This window comes from Podarcis vaucheri (genome assembly GCF_965113315.1).
Source record: "Podarcis vaucheri genome assembly, chromosome: 3".
Taxonomy (NCBI): Eukaryota; Metazoa; Chordata; class Lepidosauria; order Squamata; family Lacertidae; genus Podarcis; species Podarcis vaucheri.
In genome coordinates this window covers 63,816,777-63,832,170 of record NC_138761.1, presented here as the reverse complement: position 1 = coordinate 63,832,170, position 15,394 = coordinate 63,816,777, and the positions used below count along the sequence as shown (strand labels likewise).

At 42.3% G+C, this 15,394-nt stretch overlaps 1 protein-coding gene across 3 annotated transcripts; it reads right to left on the bottom strand.

The window, feature by feature from the left end:
- Positions 1–520: 520 nt before the first annotated feature.
- LOC309528480 (interleukin-20 receptor subunit alpha-like) lies at positions 521–15,394 on the bottom strand. Of its 3 annotated transcripts, none has more exons than XM_082215952.1 (8): positions 15,229–15,384; positions 13,663–13,740; positions 12,790–12,919; positions 11,723–11,901; positions 9,812–9,987; positions 8,462–8,600; positions 6,244–6,383; positions 521–4,003 (listed from the first exon to the last, which is right to left on the bottom strand). In XM_082215952.1, the coding sequence occupies exons 1-8, from the start codon at positions 15,329–15,331 to the stop codon at positions 2,939–2,941; spliced, it is 2,010 nt and encodes a 669-aa protein (XP_082072078.1). In that variant the 5' UTR covers positions 15,332–15,384; the 3' UTR covers positions 521–2,938. The 3 variants fall into 3 exon arrangements, with proteins under 3 accessions (XP_082072078.1, XP_082072079.1, XP_082072080.1); XM_082215953.1 differs by having other exon boundaries at positions 13,663–13,737; XM_082215954.1 differs by lacking the exon at positions 13,663–13,740 and having other exon boundaries at positions 15,229–15,394.

The following is a 15,394-nucleotide window of genomic DNA, read 5'->3' as shown; positions in this document are numbered from 1 at the left end:
TATTTCTTATGAACTAAGCATTAAGTAACTGAGCTGACAGTGTTGGGGTTTTTTTTACCCCAATACAGTACTTAACTTGTACTTAACTTGTGTTAAGCGCTATATGGACCTCCCAAAGCAGCTCACAAACATAATAAAAGAAAAAGGGCAGTTTAAAAAGAAACTACTAACTTACCAAGAATTGTATCATCATAATAGACAAAGCTCTGGGGATCTGGCAGCATTAAAATTATGTGACTTTTGAATCATGGGTGTATCAAGAAACACAGCTCAAAATTCTTGGCACATTATCTGGAGCTGATGAAGTACAGTATTTGAAAGAGATATCATTTTCCCACGCTCCCATATCAAATATTCCTACCCTTTCCTGTGTTCCTTTAATCATGTTGGCATTTGCAGATGCTCATATGACTAATCAGAAAATTGTTATAATTAAATGGTATCAAAGCTAGCCATGGATGTAAACAACTTTCAAAACAACGTTTCCTTTTTACCACAAATTTCTTGAATGTCTTGGTGCTTATTATTATTATCATCATCATCATTTATTAAACTTCTATACAGACCTTCATCCACAGATGCGGTTGACAATATAAAAACACAAAAATGCATACCATAATAATAAAAACAATACTCCCAACAGTTTAAAAGACCACAGGTTAATTAGCGGAAGGCTTGCCTAATGGCAAGAGGCTTAGCAGGTGCAAGGCTAGCAGGAGGGAGGAGTAGCTGTAGATGGTGAGAGGACTGAAGTCTATCCTGCCCCTGTCTCTGCTTTATAAGACTGTGAAGCAGTAACTTTCTTCAGTTTTTAGATTTACAGTATAAGCACCCTTTGTCCAGTAGGATGTAGAGGCGTAGCCCCTTTGCCTCTGAAGGTTTTACCAACACACTCACCCTATCCTCCATTAAGCATTATCAGAATCCATGGGAACATGCCAGCCAGCCAAAAACACTCAAGGGGGGGGGGTGCAAAGCAGAGCTGGGTTGGCAGGGGAAAGTCCCAAGGCCCAGAGAGGCGTCTGGGGCTGCATTTGGCCCTAGGTATGAGGTTCCCCACTCCAGATCTCTAGAATTTAATACTGCATATTAACAGATAATTTCACCTTCATGCCTCTAGATAGCTTTCCCTAAACCTTGGCACCACATACATAATCATCACTTGATGAATACAGCACCAAAAGGTGACTAGTGGAAACAAGTCACTATATTTGTGTCACAGCAGACACAAATACCTTTTCATGGATTAACTTGAGCCATCAAATGACAAAGGAATCAAGTGGTGTACATGTATGTATGAGCTGGCTTTCTTATGTCCCACATTATTTTTCCTTCATAAGCTTACAGTTCACATTTGGGAAAGCTGAGTAGAGAGGTGTTTGAGTGCTTGAAGAAGTTTTAAGTAGCTTTGCCAGACGTGCCTCAGACACACATCTGTTTGTTCATACAAGATGCTCCTGTTCAGCTGTTATCTTTAAAACACAAATAGGAAAAGGTAAAGCTATGGCATTAACACTAAATGCCAACAATATAATTTCAAAAGCCAGCCGCATGTACAATATGCATTCATTCTTTATACATGTGTGACGTTGCATTTGACTGTGTTCGCACAGCCAATTGCATGTAATTTACCAACATGCTGTAACCAAACTCTCAAACTCAAGCTAGTGAATTCTTCTATTAGCTTGAATTGTCCATGTAATTGATTATTCAAAATTGTTCAAAATATTGGATGTAACTATGCTTTCCTATGGAGAGGTTCCGACTGCTGCCAATTCCTCAGGTTGGATGAAAGTGTCAGGCCTGATTACTTTAAGGTGATCAGAATGCTTTAGGCTAATAGAGGTGACTTCCTCCAGGATGTTGAAAGTGTCAACATTGATTTGCTCGTACTGTGTTGATGCAGAAATGGAAAAGTGATATATTTTACGCGATTAATTGCTTCAGAGCTATACTGCATGCAAAAGGCACGGGGCAAAAATGACAAAATACTATTTTCATTTGCTGAAGTTCTCTGCTTTTTCTGTCTATTAACGGATCACAGCTAACCTCCCATTTCTTATAAAGGCTTAATAGACTTCTGTTTCCAAAGACTGGAGGTGTATTTTCACATACTTGAGACATAACAGGGCCTATGGGGTTTCCCCCTTTGTTTCCTATATGTGCTATTCCCAGCATACACTAGTCACAATGTGTGGTGTTGCACGAATGCAGTAGCCAAAAAGCAGAGGAGACTGGGAGCCAAGCTACAAGAATCCTGCTAGATCAGACCAAAGGATCAGAGACAGTGGGGCCAACCAGATGCCAATGGGAAGCCCGCAAACAGGACAAGCCACCCTCTCCATTTGTTTCACTCAAACTAGTATTTAGAAGTATGCTGCTTTTGATCCTGGAGATGGCATATAGCAGTCATGTCTGGTAGTCACAGGGGCTGTTAGTTGCTCTCTGCCTGCCCCCAGGATTTTTATTTGCTGATTTACATCTAAGTGACACTATCACTTGGTTCAACTCTAGCTACTACCCCACTACCCTAGGACAATGGCATATCTGAGGCAAACAGATCATCTCAAAGCTGAATGGTTTTCCGAAAATTTCTTTTCAAAGTCTAGCAAGTGTTTTCCATCTAAAGTTAGTACTGAAATTGACAAGCATGTACTCTATGCCCTTATCATATATGTTTAACTGGTGTTGGTTTTTTAAATATATATATAGATATTGGTTTGAATCAATGCAATTCTCAACAAATACATGCATTGGTGCAAGACTACTGAATGAATAAAAGCAGATTACTTTGTTGGAGTTCACCAATAATTAAAACCAATGGCCTTTGATAGTCATTGATGGTTTGATGGTCACCAGCTTCATACTGTAAGCAATTAATCTTAACTATTAAAATAATTCTACTTAGTAGTAAATTAAATCATGACGGGAAAGAAAGTTAGGTTTGCATTTGTATATACAGTCCCCATTGTTCTTTAAGGTGCAGGAGATACCTTTCTTCATCTCTCTCTAACAGCTCAGCAGAGCACTGTCTCTCATAAACTCTGGACAGAAGTCCCTCCTCCAGAGAAGCTTCATACTTTTCATTCTCAATTATTTCATCACTTATTAAATTAGACAAGGGTATATTAAGTATTCCAGTATGGGGGTCCCAATCTATTATTATGCTCTGCTCATCTTCCACTTTTGCTTTCTTTGCTGCCTCCTGGTCCTGGGTGGCCCATGTCTGATGCTTTGATGTTGTACTTCTCGTCACTACGTTTGCAAAAGTTTGTGGTTTTTCAAGTGCAGCTCTTTTCTCATCGAAGAAGGTCTCTTTTTGATTATGTGCCAAACAAGTATCTGCCACCACACTGCATTGAGGACAAAAAGTTTGGCCTGGTTTATTGGGAACCAAATTTTGTGAAGGAGCTTGGAGGCCATTATGTCCAGAGCCCATCTTATTCAAAAGGGTCTCTCTTGGTTGCTCTCCTGAACGGATACCTGGAGCTCCCACACCAAACTGGGGACAGTAGGCCTGTTCTGTTCCATCAGTTATTAAATCTGGAGGTACTTTTTGCAGTTTGTGAAGCAGTCCCTCTAGTGCGCAAATACCAGCTTTTAAGCTCAGCTTCTCTTGAACCAGAGTTGTATCTTCAGCCCTCAAGTCAAATTCATAGACCACAACTTCATCCTCGTGCTTCTCACCTGAGATACCCTTTGCCCTTTGAGATACAAGCTTCATCATGGGTAGCTTGTTCTCATCTTGCTCATTTTCAAACATAACTTCCTCATTTAGGCAAGTGTCTTGAGAATCCTGTTGTGCTAGTTGCACTTCTGAAGCTTTTCCCTCAACACTGTTTCCATCACAACATCCATCTCTGCTGTGGGCACTGCCTAGTAAACGAGTGTCCTCCAGAGAGGTCTTCTGCTCTTCAGTGATATTAATAGTAATGAAGTTAATCACAGTTTTTTCAGAAGGAAGCAAATTGCCTCTCTCACATTTGTCACTATACTTCAAAACCTGTGGAGGGGGAAAAAAGGAAGCTGTAATTTAAAAAAGAAAACTGAGAGATCCGTTAATTGCAGTCTCTACTTTTAAGTTAAAGCCCCAACCCAGCTAAAGTTAATTACTTACTAAGGTTGTACACACACCACTGTGTTAATGTGCATTCGGGTTGTAGAGATCTGATTATCCTATGGGCAGTCTTCTACATTTGTCTATACATTAGCATTCCAAGTCGAACTCGTCTCAATGCTTCCCATCCAGACAAGCTCAGAATCAATGAATTCTGGCCTAGTTCAGCCCCACTGCCTCTCTGCACTTGGAACACTCTATTTCTGGGCCTGATGCTGGCAACTGTTTGGCGGGTGGCAAGGGGAGAACTGTGGGGAATGGCTCTGCCAGGAGAGCTGTGTGGAAGTGCGCCTCCAGCTAATATGATGTCCTCCCTTCAGCATGGCATAAGGGTGTGTGCATTGGATTGCTCTCAAAGTCTCACTGCTTTTACTTGAATTTAGTCCTGAATGTTAGCTGGATTAGGTCTATGTATAAAATTTATATGCTTTCACACCGCAACTATTCTGCAGATTGGGGAGTATTGCATATACTGCCTTTCCTTTCCTTTCAACCAATTTCTGGAACAAGTCAAGACTATATCAGTGCTTTCTTTCTTAAAAAAATGTACTCTCATTTTCCTACTCATATTGAAATACTGCCCCTCAATGAGGCCAAACTTAGGGTCACAGAATGTTTAGGGGTATGTGTACCCCTGTGCCCCCCCAAAAAGAACTGATCTATATTATTATTATTTTGCTGCACAAACAATAGCTAGGAATGTTAGGAAGCTGCCTTTTGCTGAGACAGACCACTGGTGCCATCAGCTCAGTGTTGTTTATACTGACAAGTAGTTGCTCTCCAGGTTTTCGGACGGTAGCCTTTCCCATCGCTACCTGGAGATAACAGGGATCAAATTTGGGACCCTTTGCACACACTCTGCCACCAAGTTGCAGCCCTTCCCCACAGGACCATGCTTCTAATATAATGTATAAATAGTGGCAGTAGTCTTCCAATTATGTTCAACAAGGAAAACAATTAAAAGGAAAACAATTGTCAGGGCCCATTACTTTTATCCTCTTTTGTAGACAAAAAGCAGTGAATTACATTTGTAGATTTTTAATTGAACGGACTGGTTCCTATGCTTGGCTTCAAGTTGGAAAAATGTTTAAGTAAAGAAGATTGTAGTGCATTTTAAATGGCAGACACTAAAGCCAGGTACAGGTAGATTGCTGGATAAATGTGTTGCAAATTACAAGGGCTGGAATAGCTGGGGACAATGTAGATCCAGTTCAGTGCTTCTACATTTCTTAATTTCTTATTTTTCTCAGCAATTAATTCATCCATTCATAATTTGTGGTCATTGATTTCTTTTTTAATGCATCTTTATGTGCAAATATAGCCTTGCTGCTGGCTTCTCAGTGCTTATTGCCCCAGAATACTTTAGTCCTTGCTTAAGGCAAAGATTCTTCAGAATAATTTTCTGTTTGATGCTTATCAGCAAGTTTGTGGAAGACTACTAAACATTAGCCTATTAGGTGAAATAAGAAAATGCAGCACACACACACTGGGTGGGTGAATAACAATATAATAAAATTGTAGAGTTGGAAGGTACACCAAGGGTCATCTAGTCCTACCCCCTACGGTGCAGGAATCTTTTGCCCATTGTGGGGCTCAAACCCACGACCCTGACATCAAGAGTGTCATGGGGGAAGGGCCACAGCTCAGTAGCGTAGCACTTACCTTGCTTATACAAAGTACTAGTTTAGGCTCTGACACCTCCACTTAAAAAGGCTCTCAGCAGCCCTATGTCTGAGAGCCACAACCAGTCGGGCGTCGCCAGCATTTGCCTTTTCTTCTTGGTCTTGGAAAAGAACCCAGACTAATTAATATGGGTCCATACTAAATATGAAGTAGCAATAACATGGGGAACATCTTGGGCTTTTGGAAAAAGCAGTTGCAGCCCCCGCCCCCAATATGGACTGGGGGCAAGATGATGGGGGGAGGTGGGTTCCAACTCTTTGCCCCAGTTTCTCGACCCCAATCCAAGTAACCGAGCCCCAGGCGAAAATGTTCCTCTTCAACCAGGCCTTTGGCTGATTAATATTAATTAATAAATATTTTCACACAGGGAGTTTTTAAGCGTTTGGACTGGGCCTTAACCATATGATACATTACATACTGCAGGGATAATAAAGAACCCTTACCAAGTTTGTAGGGTACTTTTGCTTTGTGATATGAATGTACCTATATACACAACAGCATGACACCAAAATAATAAGGACTGTTAGAAGGACAGGCAAAATATATCCGAGTAAGATTGTCGCAGCCTCCTTGAAAGCCGAATCTGTGGAGAAATATGTGCATTAGATGCTGTTCATTTTTCCAAATATCATCAGCATTTATTACTGGTAATTGGATATGGAAGTCTAAATAGGCTCCATTAAAAAAGAAGACAACAATAAAAATGATATCAATTATTAATACAAAACATTAAAAAATACATGCCACAACTCAACAGTATTTCACGAGTGGTTGAGATTTCAACAATTTTAGTATTATAAATTGTTGTAAGATTTTTGAACAACAGTGAAAATTATGAAAGCCAGCCAGAAAGGAAGAAATGTTGCCTGTAGCTTCAATAAAAGCACTTTGACACCATTCTTTCTTCCAATTTCTTCACTTATAATACAGCATTTGGGAAATATTATCCCTTTCAAAAGTTGTATGTATGCGGTAAAATACATGTACTCTGTAACTTTTTACTCGTAGAGCAGCTGGGCCAGGTTCTTTTAAACTCTATATTTAGGCTGTTCTTCCCTAGCAAGTTATTGAGGTCCTTGCCAGCAGATTCTTCTTTGCCTAATTTCCCCCAATTATTAGGGATACACAGATTGCTAACAGGGACTAAAAAGGGCTGACTTGCTGGTTTCTAATAAAAGATTCAAAATTATGCTCTTCAGATTCGAATGGAACCAAAGGCAGCCACTTAATACGCCAGTGCTGAAAATGGCAAGCAGTAAAAAGAGGGCCTATTTCTGCAACTCTAACCTGAAACGGGTGGAGCAGGCAATATATAACTTTTGATTTTCCTTCACTGAAGAGTGGAAAGTGGAGACCAGTAATTTTTTGGAGGATGGAGCACTAGGCTATTGCGGGTAATTTACAGGTTGGGAGGGAATGGATGGGGAAATGAACACGGCTCAAAGATGCTTCCCCTAAGCAGGCCAATAGCCAGAAATGTTGCGGTGATGGTGACAGAACATTGGAGAGTCATTGTAAATCAGGGTGGGAAAAGCAAAACCTAAAGGACAAGCTAGTCAGGGTGACACAATTCAAAGCAAGCCATTATGTAACCTTTGCAGTAATTGGACAGAACACTGCAAGATCTCCGCCTTAGCAGTTTTTTGGGGGTGGGTTGGGGCTGGATGAGGATATTGCCTGCAGGTTTCCCCCTTATCATCATATAAGAAAGAGAAAGATGGCAGAGGTGCTTCCAGGTCTTCTGACATTGAAAAGAGTACTTTTATAAACCAAGGAAAACTCTATAAACGTGGAACATATATGAACAAAGGAAGCTGCCTTATACCAAATCAGACAAGTGGCTCATCCAGCTCAGTATTGTCAAGACTTACTAGTAGTGGCTGTCTGGGATTCTGGAAAAAAACTGGTCAAATATCCTCCCCTTCATACTTTTGCAGGCTCATTCATCCGCTGTGCATGTGGGGGAGAGGGATATTCCATGACTTTTTTGTGTCTTACATTATAGAAATGGCTATGGATGCTTTTCTTAAAAAGGAATCCCACACACACTGCCACTATTTGAAGTGGTTTGATGGCCTGTGGTAGTCCTATAGCTTTCTTGTAAAAGAATGCTCAATGAGAATGATACAGTATTGTTCCTTTGAAAATTCTTGCAATGGGGGTGGCAGCAGTTGCTACCTGGGCATGATCTATGCTTCTGAGCAATGATCCCTCCCCTTCCCCCACATCAGGCCCATTCCTGCAGTTCCAGCACTTGTTTTGCACTAATCTAGGTGATCGTTCACTGTGGTTCGCCAGTTGGACAGGTTTGGATGATGCTTTGCCTCATTTGAGTGGCTGGGTGTCTCTATAGATCCATGAGCTCTTTAATAATCTATTAGAACTTCAAGGGAGAAGGTAATAGCTCTTAGCCTATAGTTAAGGCACAGACCAGCAATTAGGGTTGCCTGGAGATATGGTTTGTCCTCAGCTGACTGTTATTTAGAAAGAAGCTTCAGTAAGAAACAAGGTTGTATACCTTTGTAAAGCCAAGAGGATCTTGTCATGACTTGTACAAAAAAGGATTTCTCAATTGCTTTCATCTATTTTTAGAATTATTTGATATTAAAGCAGCAAATTTGCATCCTGTATTGGAGATGTGTTTTATAGTTCTTTGCTTACCTTTCAAAGTAGCAATGCAATCTTTGGAGAGTCCACTGAACAGAAGTGGAGTAATATATACCTGCACTGTGACACAGTACACTGTATTCGACTCTAAATGGAACACATCAAGTCTGTTGCTTTTAACACAGAACATCCACTAGGGGAAAGAAGGCATTGTCACACTTCAGAACTCAACTATACAACAATATATTGGAGAATCACAGAAACACAGGAACATTCTACCTATGGTTTCATCTATGAACCAACCACCAGAGAGTGGAGGAAAACGTGCGTCTCCATTCAGATTGTTATACCTTAATCCAGGGGTCGGCAACGTTTTGTGGCTTGGGCCAGTTCACGGTCCCACAGACGCCGTGGTGGGCTGGAGTGCACACACATGTACACACACTATTTCGGGAGCTCCTTCCAGCGCAGAGGAGGCATGCGCAACTTCCCATTGGCTGCAGGAGCTGGGAAGCCAGCCAGCGTCGCAGAAGGAGGTCCCCGCTCTGCTCCGTGCCAGTTTAGCATGGCGCATGGGAGCCAACTGAGCGGGTGGCAGGGGTCCCCAAGCAGGCAGTGGGAGGCCATGGGCTGGTTCAACAACCCCCATGGGCTGCTTGTGGCCCATGGGCCTTAGGTTGTCAACCCCTGCCTTAATCCTATATATAAGGAGAAAGCAGGCCTATATTTTGAGATTAAGTGAGCTAGCTAAAAAACACAGTGCCATCAGTATAGAGATGACAGCTAAAGAACAGGATCTCTCTCCTTTCTTAGCTTTTGATTTCGGTCTCTACTGCTGGCTTTCTTTCACCCCACATCTTCACTTTCTTCCCAGCCACCACCGTCATCACATAGTTCAGGTAATTGAGATGAGATTGCAGGCATCTGCTTGGACATGGCACCAAGCCCTGGGTTCCCAGGTTGGCATTTCTTTCTTTGCCACAGCTAGTTCCTGGCTCTTCCTCTTGCTGGGACAAAAAGCAGTTTGGGTGAGGGGAAGGTTTTAAAGGCAGAGGGCAAGACACTGGCCCACAGGGAAAGCATTAAATATCCCTTCCCCACATATAATCTTCTGCTCCAGATTTGCAACCTCCCACAAGTGTCTTGCGCGTGTAGTGGTTTTCTGTTGTCGTTATCAGGGGAAAGTCATTTACATGACTAAGCACCATGTTATTTTCACCCTCATTGCTCACACTCCCAATTATGCTGTGCTCCCAAGAACTATCCTTCGTCTTCATCATCCATCCACATACATATCTGCAAGGCAGACAACTGCCCCTTCTCAACATCCTAATAACATGACCATCTCCAATTAATCCAGAACCGATTTAAATTGCTTAATACCCCTTTCTAATCAAGTTTTACCTGTGTCTTTTTTTTAGTGTTGAATACAGATACGTTATATTGTAGGATGGGATATATTTCATGCAGATAATTAGGCTCATTTCTGGAGTTTCTGCTCCATGTCTTAGGTGCAGCCACAATGACTGAAATAGATTTTTCAGCAGAAGACAAGGCAAATGCGGGTGGATCAATTTTAGCTGGAAAAGAAAAGCAAGTATATATTAGAGTGTGCATAGTGACAAGAAAACAACTATAGCCAACTGTGATAATATTCCCTCATCAGTCTTTTGTTTTGATGTGTGGTTGCAGAGCAGCGAATAGGGCCCCTCCCTGCTCCACCATCCCTGCCCAAGCCTTGATTTGTAACACTCAAAAGCTGGTGAAGTTATTTTAGCAACTGAGGCACAAAACTCCATAAGCACCTCTCTCCCCTTCAACCTTACGATAAATTCTTTAATTTATTGCCCTTTCATGGCACCCAGAATCAACAGCCCAACAGGCTTTCACACTTTTCATAATAGTAGGGTGAGATGTGGTGAATTACAAACTCTTATCAACTCCCTTGAACTTTTTAAAATAAATAAATAAAAACAAAATACTTTTAGGCTGCCTTTAAAGGCAAAAGCCTTAAGCTAGTTTACAAACATGAAAACTCCAAAATACAGCCTAAAAAAATACAATACAAATCTTGGTTTAGAAACACATTCCACCCAATAATATTAAAAGCAGCCAGTCATTCCAACTTCAATGTAAACTAAAAAGCATGAGCAAGACAGCTCCCCTGAAATGCAAATAACAGCTTTGGGGAAGTGCATTTTGTTGGGAGTGTAATGGAAGAGTAAAGGGAAGTTCTGTCTCTGCACATAACTGTCGCATTATGGGAAAGTATTGCTTCTTTTTCTCTTGCATTCTGGGAAGTCTTGCTTCTAAGCTTTGTTTTGCTCATGCTGCACAAACTGTGCTGATGCTAAGACATTACATCATCACCCTGGTACGTTCTGTTCACCTTGAGTTCACACTAGATCAATCTGTACTTACCCCTCCTTGTACATTCCTTTTTTGTACCACTCTGTTACGGGCAGTCCGAACCCGTGCCTGTGCAAACTCCGCGTTCCTTTTCCCAACCTTTAACCTGTCTATGATTAATGTCTTATATGCAATAATTAATGTCTTATATGCAACCCTTGTTTTGAACTTATGTTAACCAATCAGCAACAAGCACACATGGCAAACGCAGTAATATTCAATAAAAGGGAGTCTCCGAGGCTTGCTCGAGAGACGCCTCCCGTATGACACCTATCTACTCGTCTGTCGTTCATTTTCAATCCAACAGAAGAGAAAGAGTTAAACTCCCACCTGCCAGACTTTACACCACTCACATAACAAAGATGTGTGTGCTAGTTGCTTTCATGCAGTGCCATAGCTGGGGGGGCGGGGGCAAGGACTATTTTTTTTGCCCCAGGTGAAGTCTCCAGAGGGGCACCACTGAGGCTCCCAGCCTCTCTCTCTCTCTCTCTGTGTGTGTGTACGCAAATGCGTGTGAGGAGGGTGCCAAATTGGGTCTTTGAGCTGGATTAAATAAAGCCTAGTTTGCCCCTGCTTTTATGCAATTAATGCTAAGTCCAATGTGAACCTCAAGGAAGTTGGGCAAGCAGGCTGTTCATGCAAATGACAAAGCTGTGATTCAAATCCAGTGTTGACGCAGGATCTCTGTGATCAAAGCCCTAATCACTTTGCTATATAGAAAGAATAATAAATGCAGTTTTCAAGCCATGTTTAAACTAGTGCTTGCTTAAGCAACCATCACATCAAATTTTATCGCAAGCATTTTAGTGGAGTCTGTTGCACAACATGAGTTCTGACTGGTAATCTGCCCTCTGGAAACTTTCAATACTATTATGAAATCATAGCATTCCTTAGGCGTCTCCTTACTGTCTGTTAATGGATTAAACCGAGGAGATTCCGTCCAGCTGGAACAACTTCCATTCAGAAAAGCTTTTACTCTGGCATGATATAGCTCCTTATGGTCACTTGTTCCACGTGAGAGGTCACACCAGGTCTGACTGATATTTCTGCATTCTGCATCCTTAATCCATCTAGCTGTGCCATATCTGAATTTTAAATAGTCAATAGAAAGAGAAAATGTCAGTACTCATTCTATGATCATGAATACTAACAATTGGTAGCCTTATCCTACAGCAATTTGTCTAATCTTTAAAAACATCCACCTGAGTTCGTGGCCATCGCTACTTCTTGTGGGAGTGAATTCTGTAGTTTAACTATGTGCTGAAGTGATTATGACAGTATGAACTATTCATTCAATTTATAAGGCACTTTCAAGCAGTGCCGTTGCAGTGGCTTGTAAGAATTAAAACAAAATACATATAATTTAATCAATGCAAGTTAAAATGTTTAACAATCAAAGTAAGGCAGCTCAGCCAGTAGAGCATGATGCTCTTAACCTCAGGGTCATGTGTTTGAGCACCATGTTGGGTGAAAGATCCCTGCATTGCAGGGGGTTGGACTGGATGACCCTTGTGGTCCCTTCCAACTCTATGAATCTATGATTCAGTTGCTCATACATATCAGGCCAAAGTTGCTTGGGTGTTTCCCTACAATGTCCAGTGATTAATTTTGGATTATCATACTGAAAATGTGCAATGTATCCAATGGCTCTTACTGCTATGCTTACGTTCAATAATTCATGTAATATCAAGAACCACTCGTGATTTTTCCCTTTTAGGTGCTAGCAAGGAGAGGGCATGTGGGGGAGACAGACAGAGATGCTAGGGACTCCTGTTGATCACTGTCTTGCCAGAATCCAAGATCTGTTTATATTTTAAAGGAGCCGGTCTACTGAATGAAGCTACGCCAGCTTCAACTTCAACCTTGAGGTTACTGCTGCAAAAGAAAGCATGTTGCACATTTAAAGCACCATTAAAAAAAACAAACCCACAAACTAGTATTGGTAGTACAGAAAAATCAACAGCAAAACGTACACTAAATACTTCACACTATAAATTAATTTGTCCTCAGGAATCCCTTCTGGCGGCAACCAGTGTAAGACATTCTTCAGGTTTCTGGAGACAAAATGAACATTCCTAGGGCTGGGCAAAGTACAACGCAATGCTGTTGGGAAAAACAAACAAGTTAACATGTGTGGACAATAAGGATGTCACCATTTGTCAATATGCATTTTGAAAAGCTGATCATCTGGATAGACAGGCCAACAAGTTTTAAATGCTGGCCGGTTTTCCCTGTCTGCAGAGGCAGCTGCCAAGGATTCTGGCTGATGGCAATTCAGGATTCTGATTGCAAATAAAACTGCCTCAGTTTTATGACCATGTTAGATTGGTGTAGTTGTAGCATGAAAACTAATCTATGTGTCACTGGCATTGTGATGTAATGACTCTTGCTATCACTTTGCTCAGGAAAGAAGCATAGCACCCACACTTCATACCCAATGAGGGTCTCTCTTCGCAAACGTAAGGTAAAGGGTGAAGGACCCCTAGACAGTTAAGTCCAGTCAAAGGCAACTATGGGGTTGCAGTGTTCATCTCGCTTTCAGGCCAAGGGAGCCGGTGTTTATCCACAGACAGCTTTCTGTGTCATATGGCCAGCATGACTAAACCACTTCTGGAGCAATGGGACACCATGATGGAAACCAGAATGCATGGAAACGCCATTTACCTTCCGGCTGCAGTGGTACCTATTTATCTACTTGCACTGGCATGCTTTCAAACTGGGACAGAGCAATGGGAGCTCACTCCGTCGCACAGATTCAACCACCAACCTTCCGATCAGCAAGCCCAAGAAGCTCAGTGGTTTAGACCAAAGCACCACCCGCGTCCATTTAACAAAGGCCAGGTAACCTGCTCCTTTAGTGGAGATCAGACTTTTCCCTCCTTTGGTATAGATGGCATTTGTGTCCTCAGTATCCTTCGCATCTACTGAACAAAAAAAGTGTGGATTATATGAGCTGCCGCTTATGCTGGTCTGTGACCGTAATAAAGTAAATTCATTCATATGAGCTGCCTCAACACGCCAGTTGCTACTATTTGTACTAAACTTAAAAGGACATCACCACCTCTACATATGATTTCTTGCTGCAAAAGTAATGCTATCTCTTGCTCAGGGATGGAAAAGCTCTCACTCTCACTCTCCTACTTTTCTGTGTAAAACAGAAACCTGACCAGACCATGGACCCTGCTTCCTCAAAATCTGACTTTTGACAAAATAGGCATGCATTGTACTGCAATATGAATAGCAAAATATGAATATTTAGACTCTTAGCAGCCAAAGCAGCAAAGAAGATGTATAATTTCCATCTCACTGAGACACACTGTGCTGTGTAGTAACGCAGGAACCATATTTCCCAGCATTTTTTATTAAGGTGCCAGATGCATTTCTTACAGATTTTAAGAGAGGTTTCAAGAGAGGACAGCGGGAGTGCCAAAGAGTATTCAGTAAGGAGAGAGGATTCAACACACACACACACACACACACACTTAAAACAATAGTTTTTACAACTCCAAATAACTACAGAAACTTTACTGCATTTGTGCCTTTGGCATGCATACCTGGGACGTAAACCTATTCCAGTTGCAAACCCATAGTCTTACACTTAAAAGGGTAAAGGTAAAGGGACCCCTGACACTTAAGATCTAGTTAATTCAGTGTGACTTACTTCTAAGTAGGCATGCATAAAAATAACCTGTTAACTTTAAAAGAACAGGCAGTACAGTACTTGTTTTTGTATATCAAGCAATCTGGGCAAGGGTGCCAACTTGAATAAAATATTGGGGGGTGGGAGAGACAGGTAAGCCCCACCCCACATAATCAACTACAAGATGCAGTGCACACATACCATTTGAATGGCAATGCCCATCAACTGGGGGGGGGGCTCCCTCAAATATTTTACTGTGGGGCAGAAGGGATCTCCACCTCTAAGAGTTGACTTCCATGAATGTAGGAAACCTTGAGGAATAGAAGGGGGCAGGGAGCCGAAGAGAAGATATTCCTCTCAGAGCTCTCTGTCCCGTCAGGACTCTCCTGTGCTTTGAAGGCTTGCACAGCACTTGCAATCCGTGCGGTGACGAAGATACTCTGCATGTGCTCAGAAGCACTCTTGTTTATCCGCTCCAAGTTGGAACAGCGGCATTTAAGCAGCTTCCAGAACCGAGGCCAGAATCAAACGACCCCCCAGGCAACAGCACATAGCTCAGTCCAGAACATCGGAGCACAAAGAGGACAGGATTCTGAAGAAGAAGAAAAAGAAGAAAGCTACACTTTCCTCGCCATGGTTATTATTCTGCCAGCTGACCTCGCAACCTTCGCCGAGATTGCAGACGAAGCCTTGAAAGAGCGCGAACAGAATGGCAGAAAAACAGGCGAGGAAGCGCAAAGCGCGACGCGCCTTCCCTTCTGCCGGGACTCACCGGACGCCACCGGCTCAGCAGGGGCGGGAGCGACGGCCAGGCGCAGCAGCAGCAGCAGCAGCCCCAGAGCCGAGAACCAAGGAAGGGCTTCGGCGCCGCACATCGAGAGCGGGCGGCGTGTGCGCCTGTGTGCGTGGTCACATGGCCGCCGGGCGAAGGGGGCCGC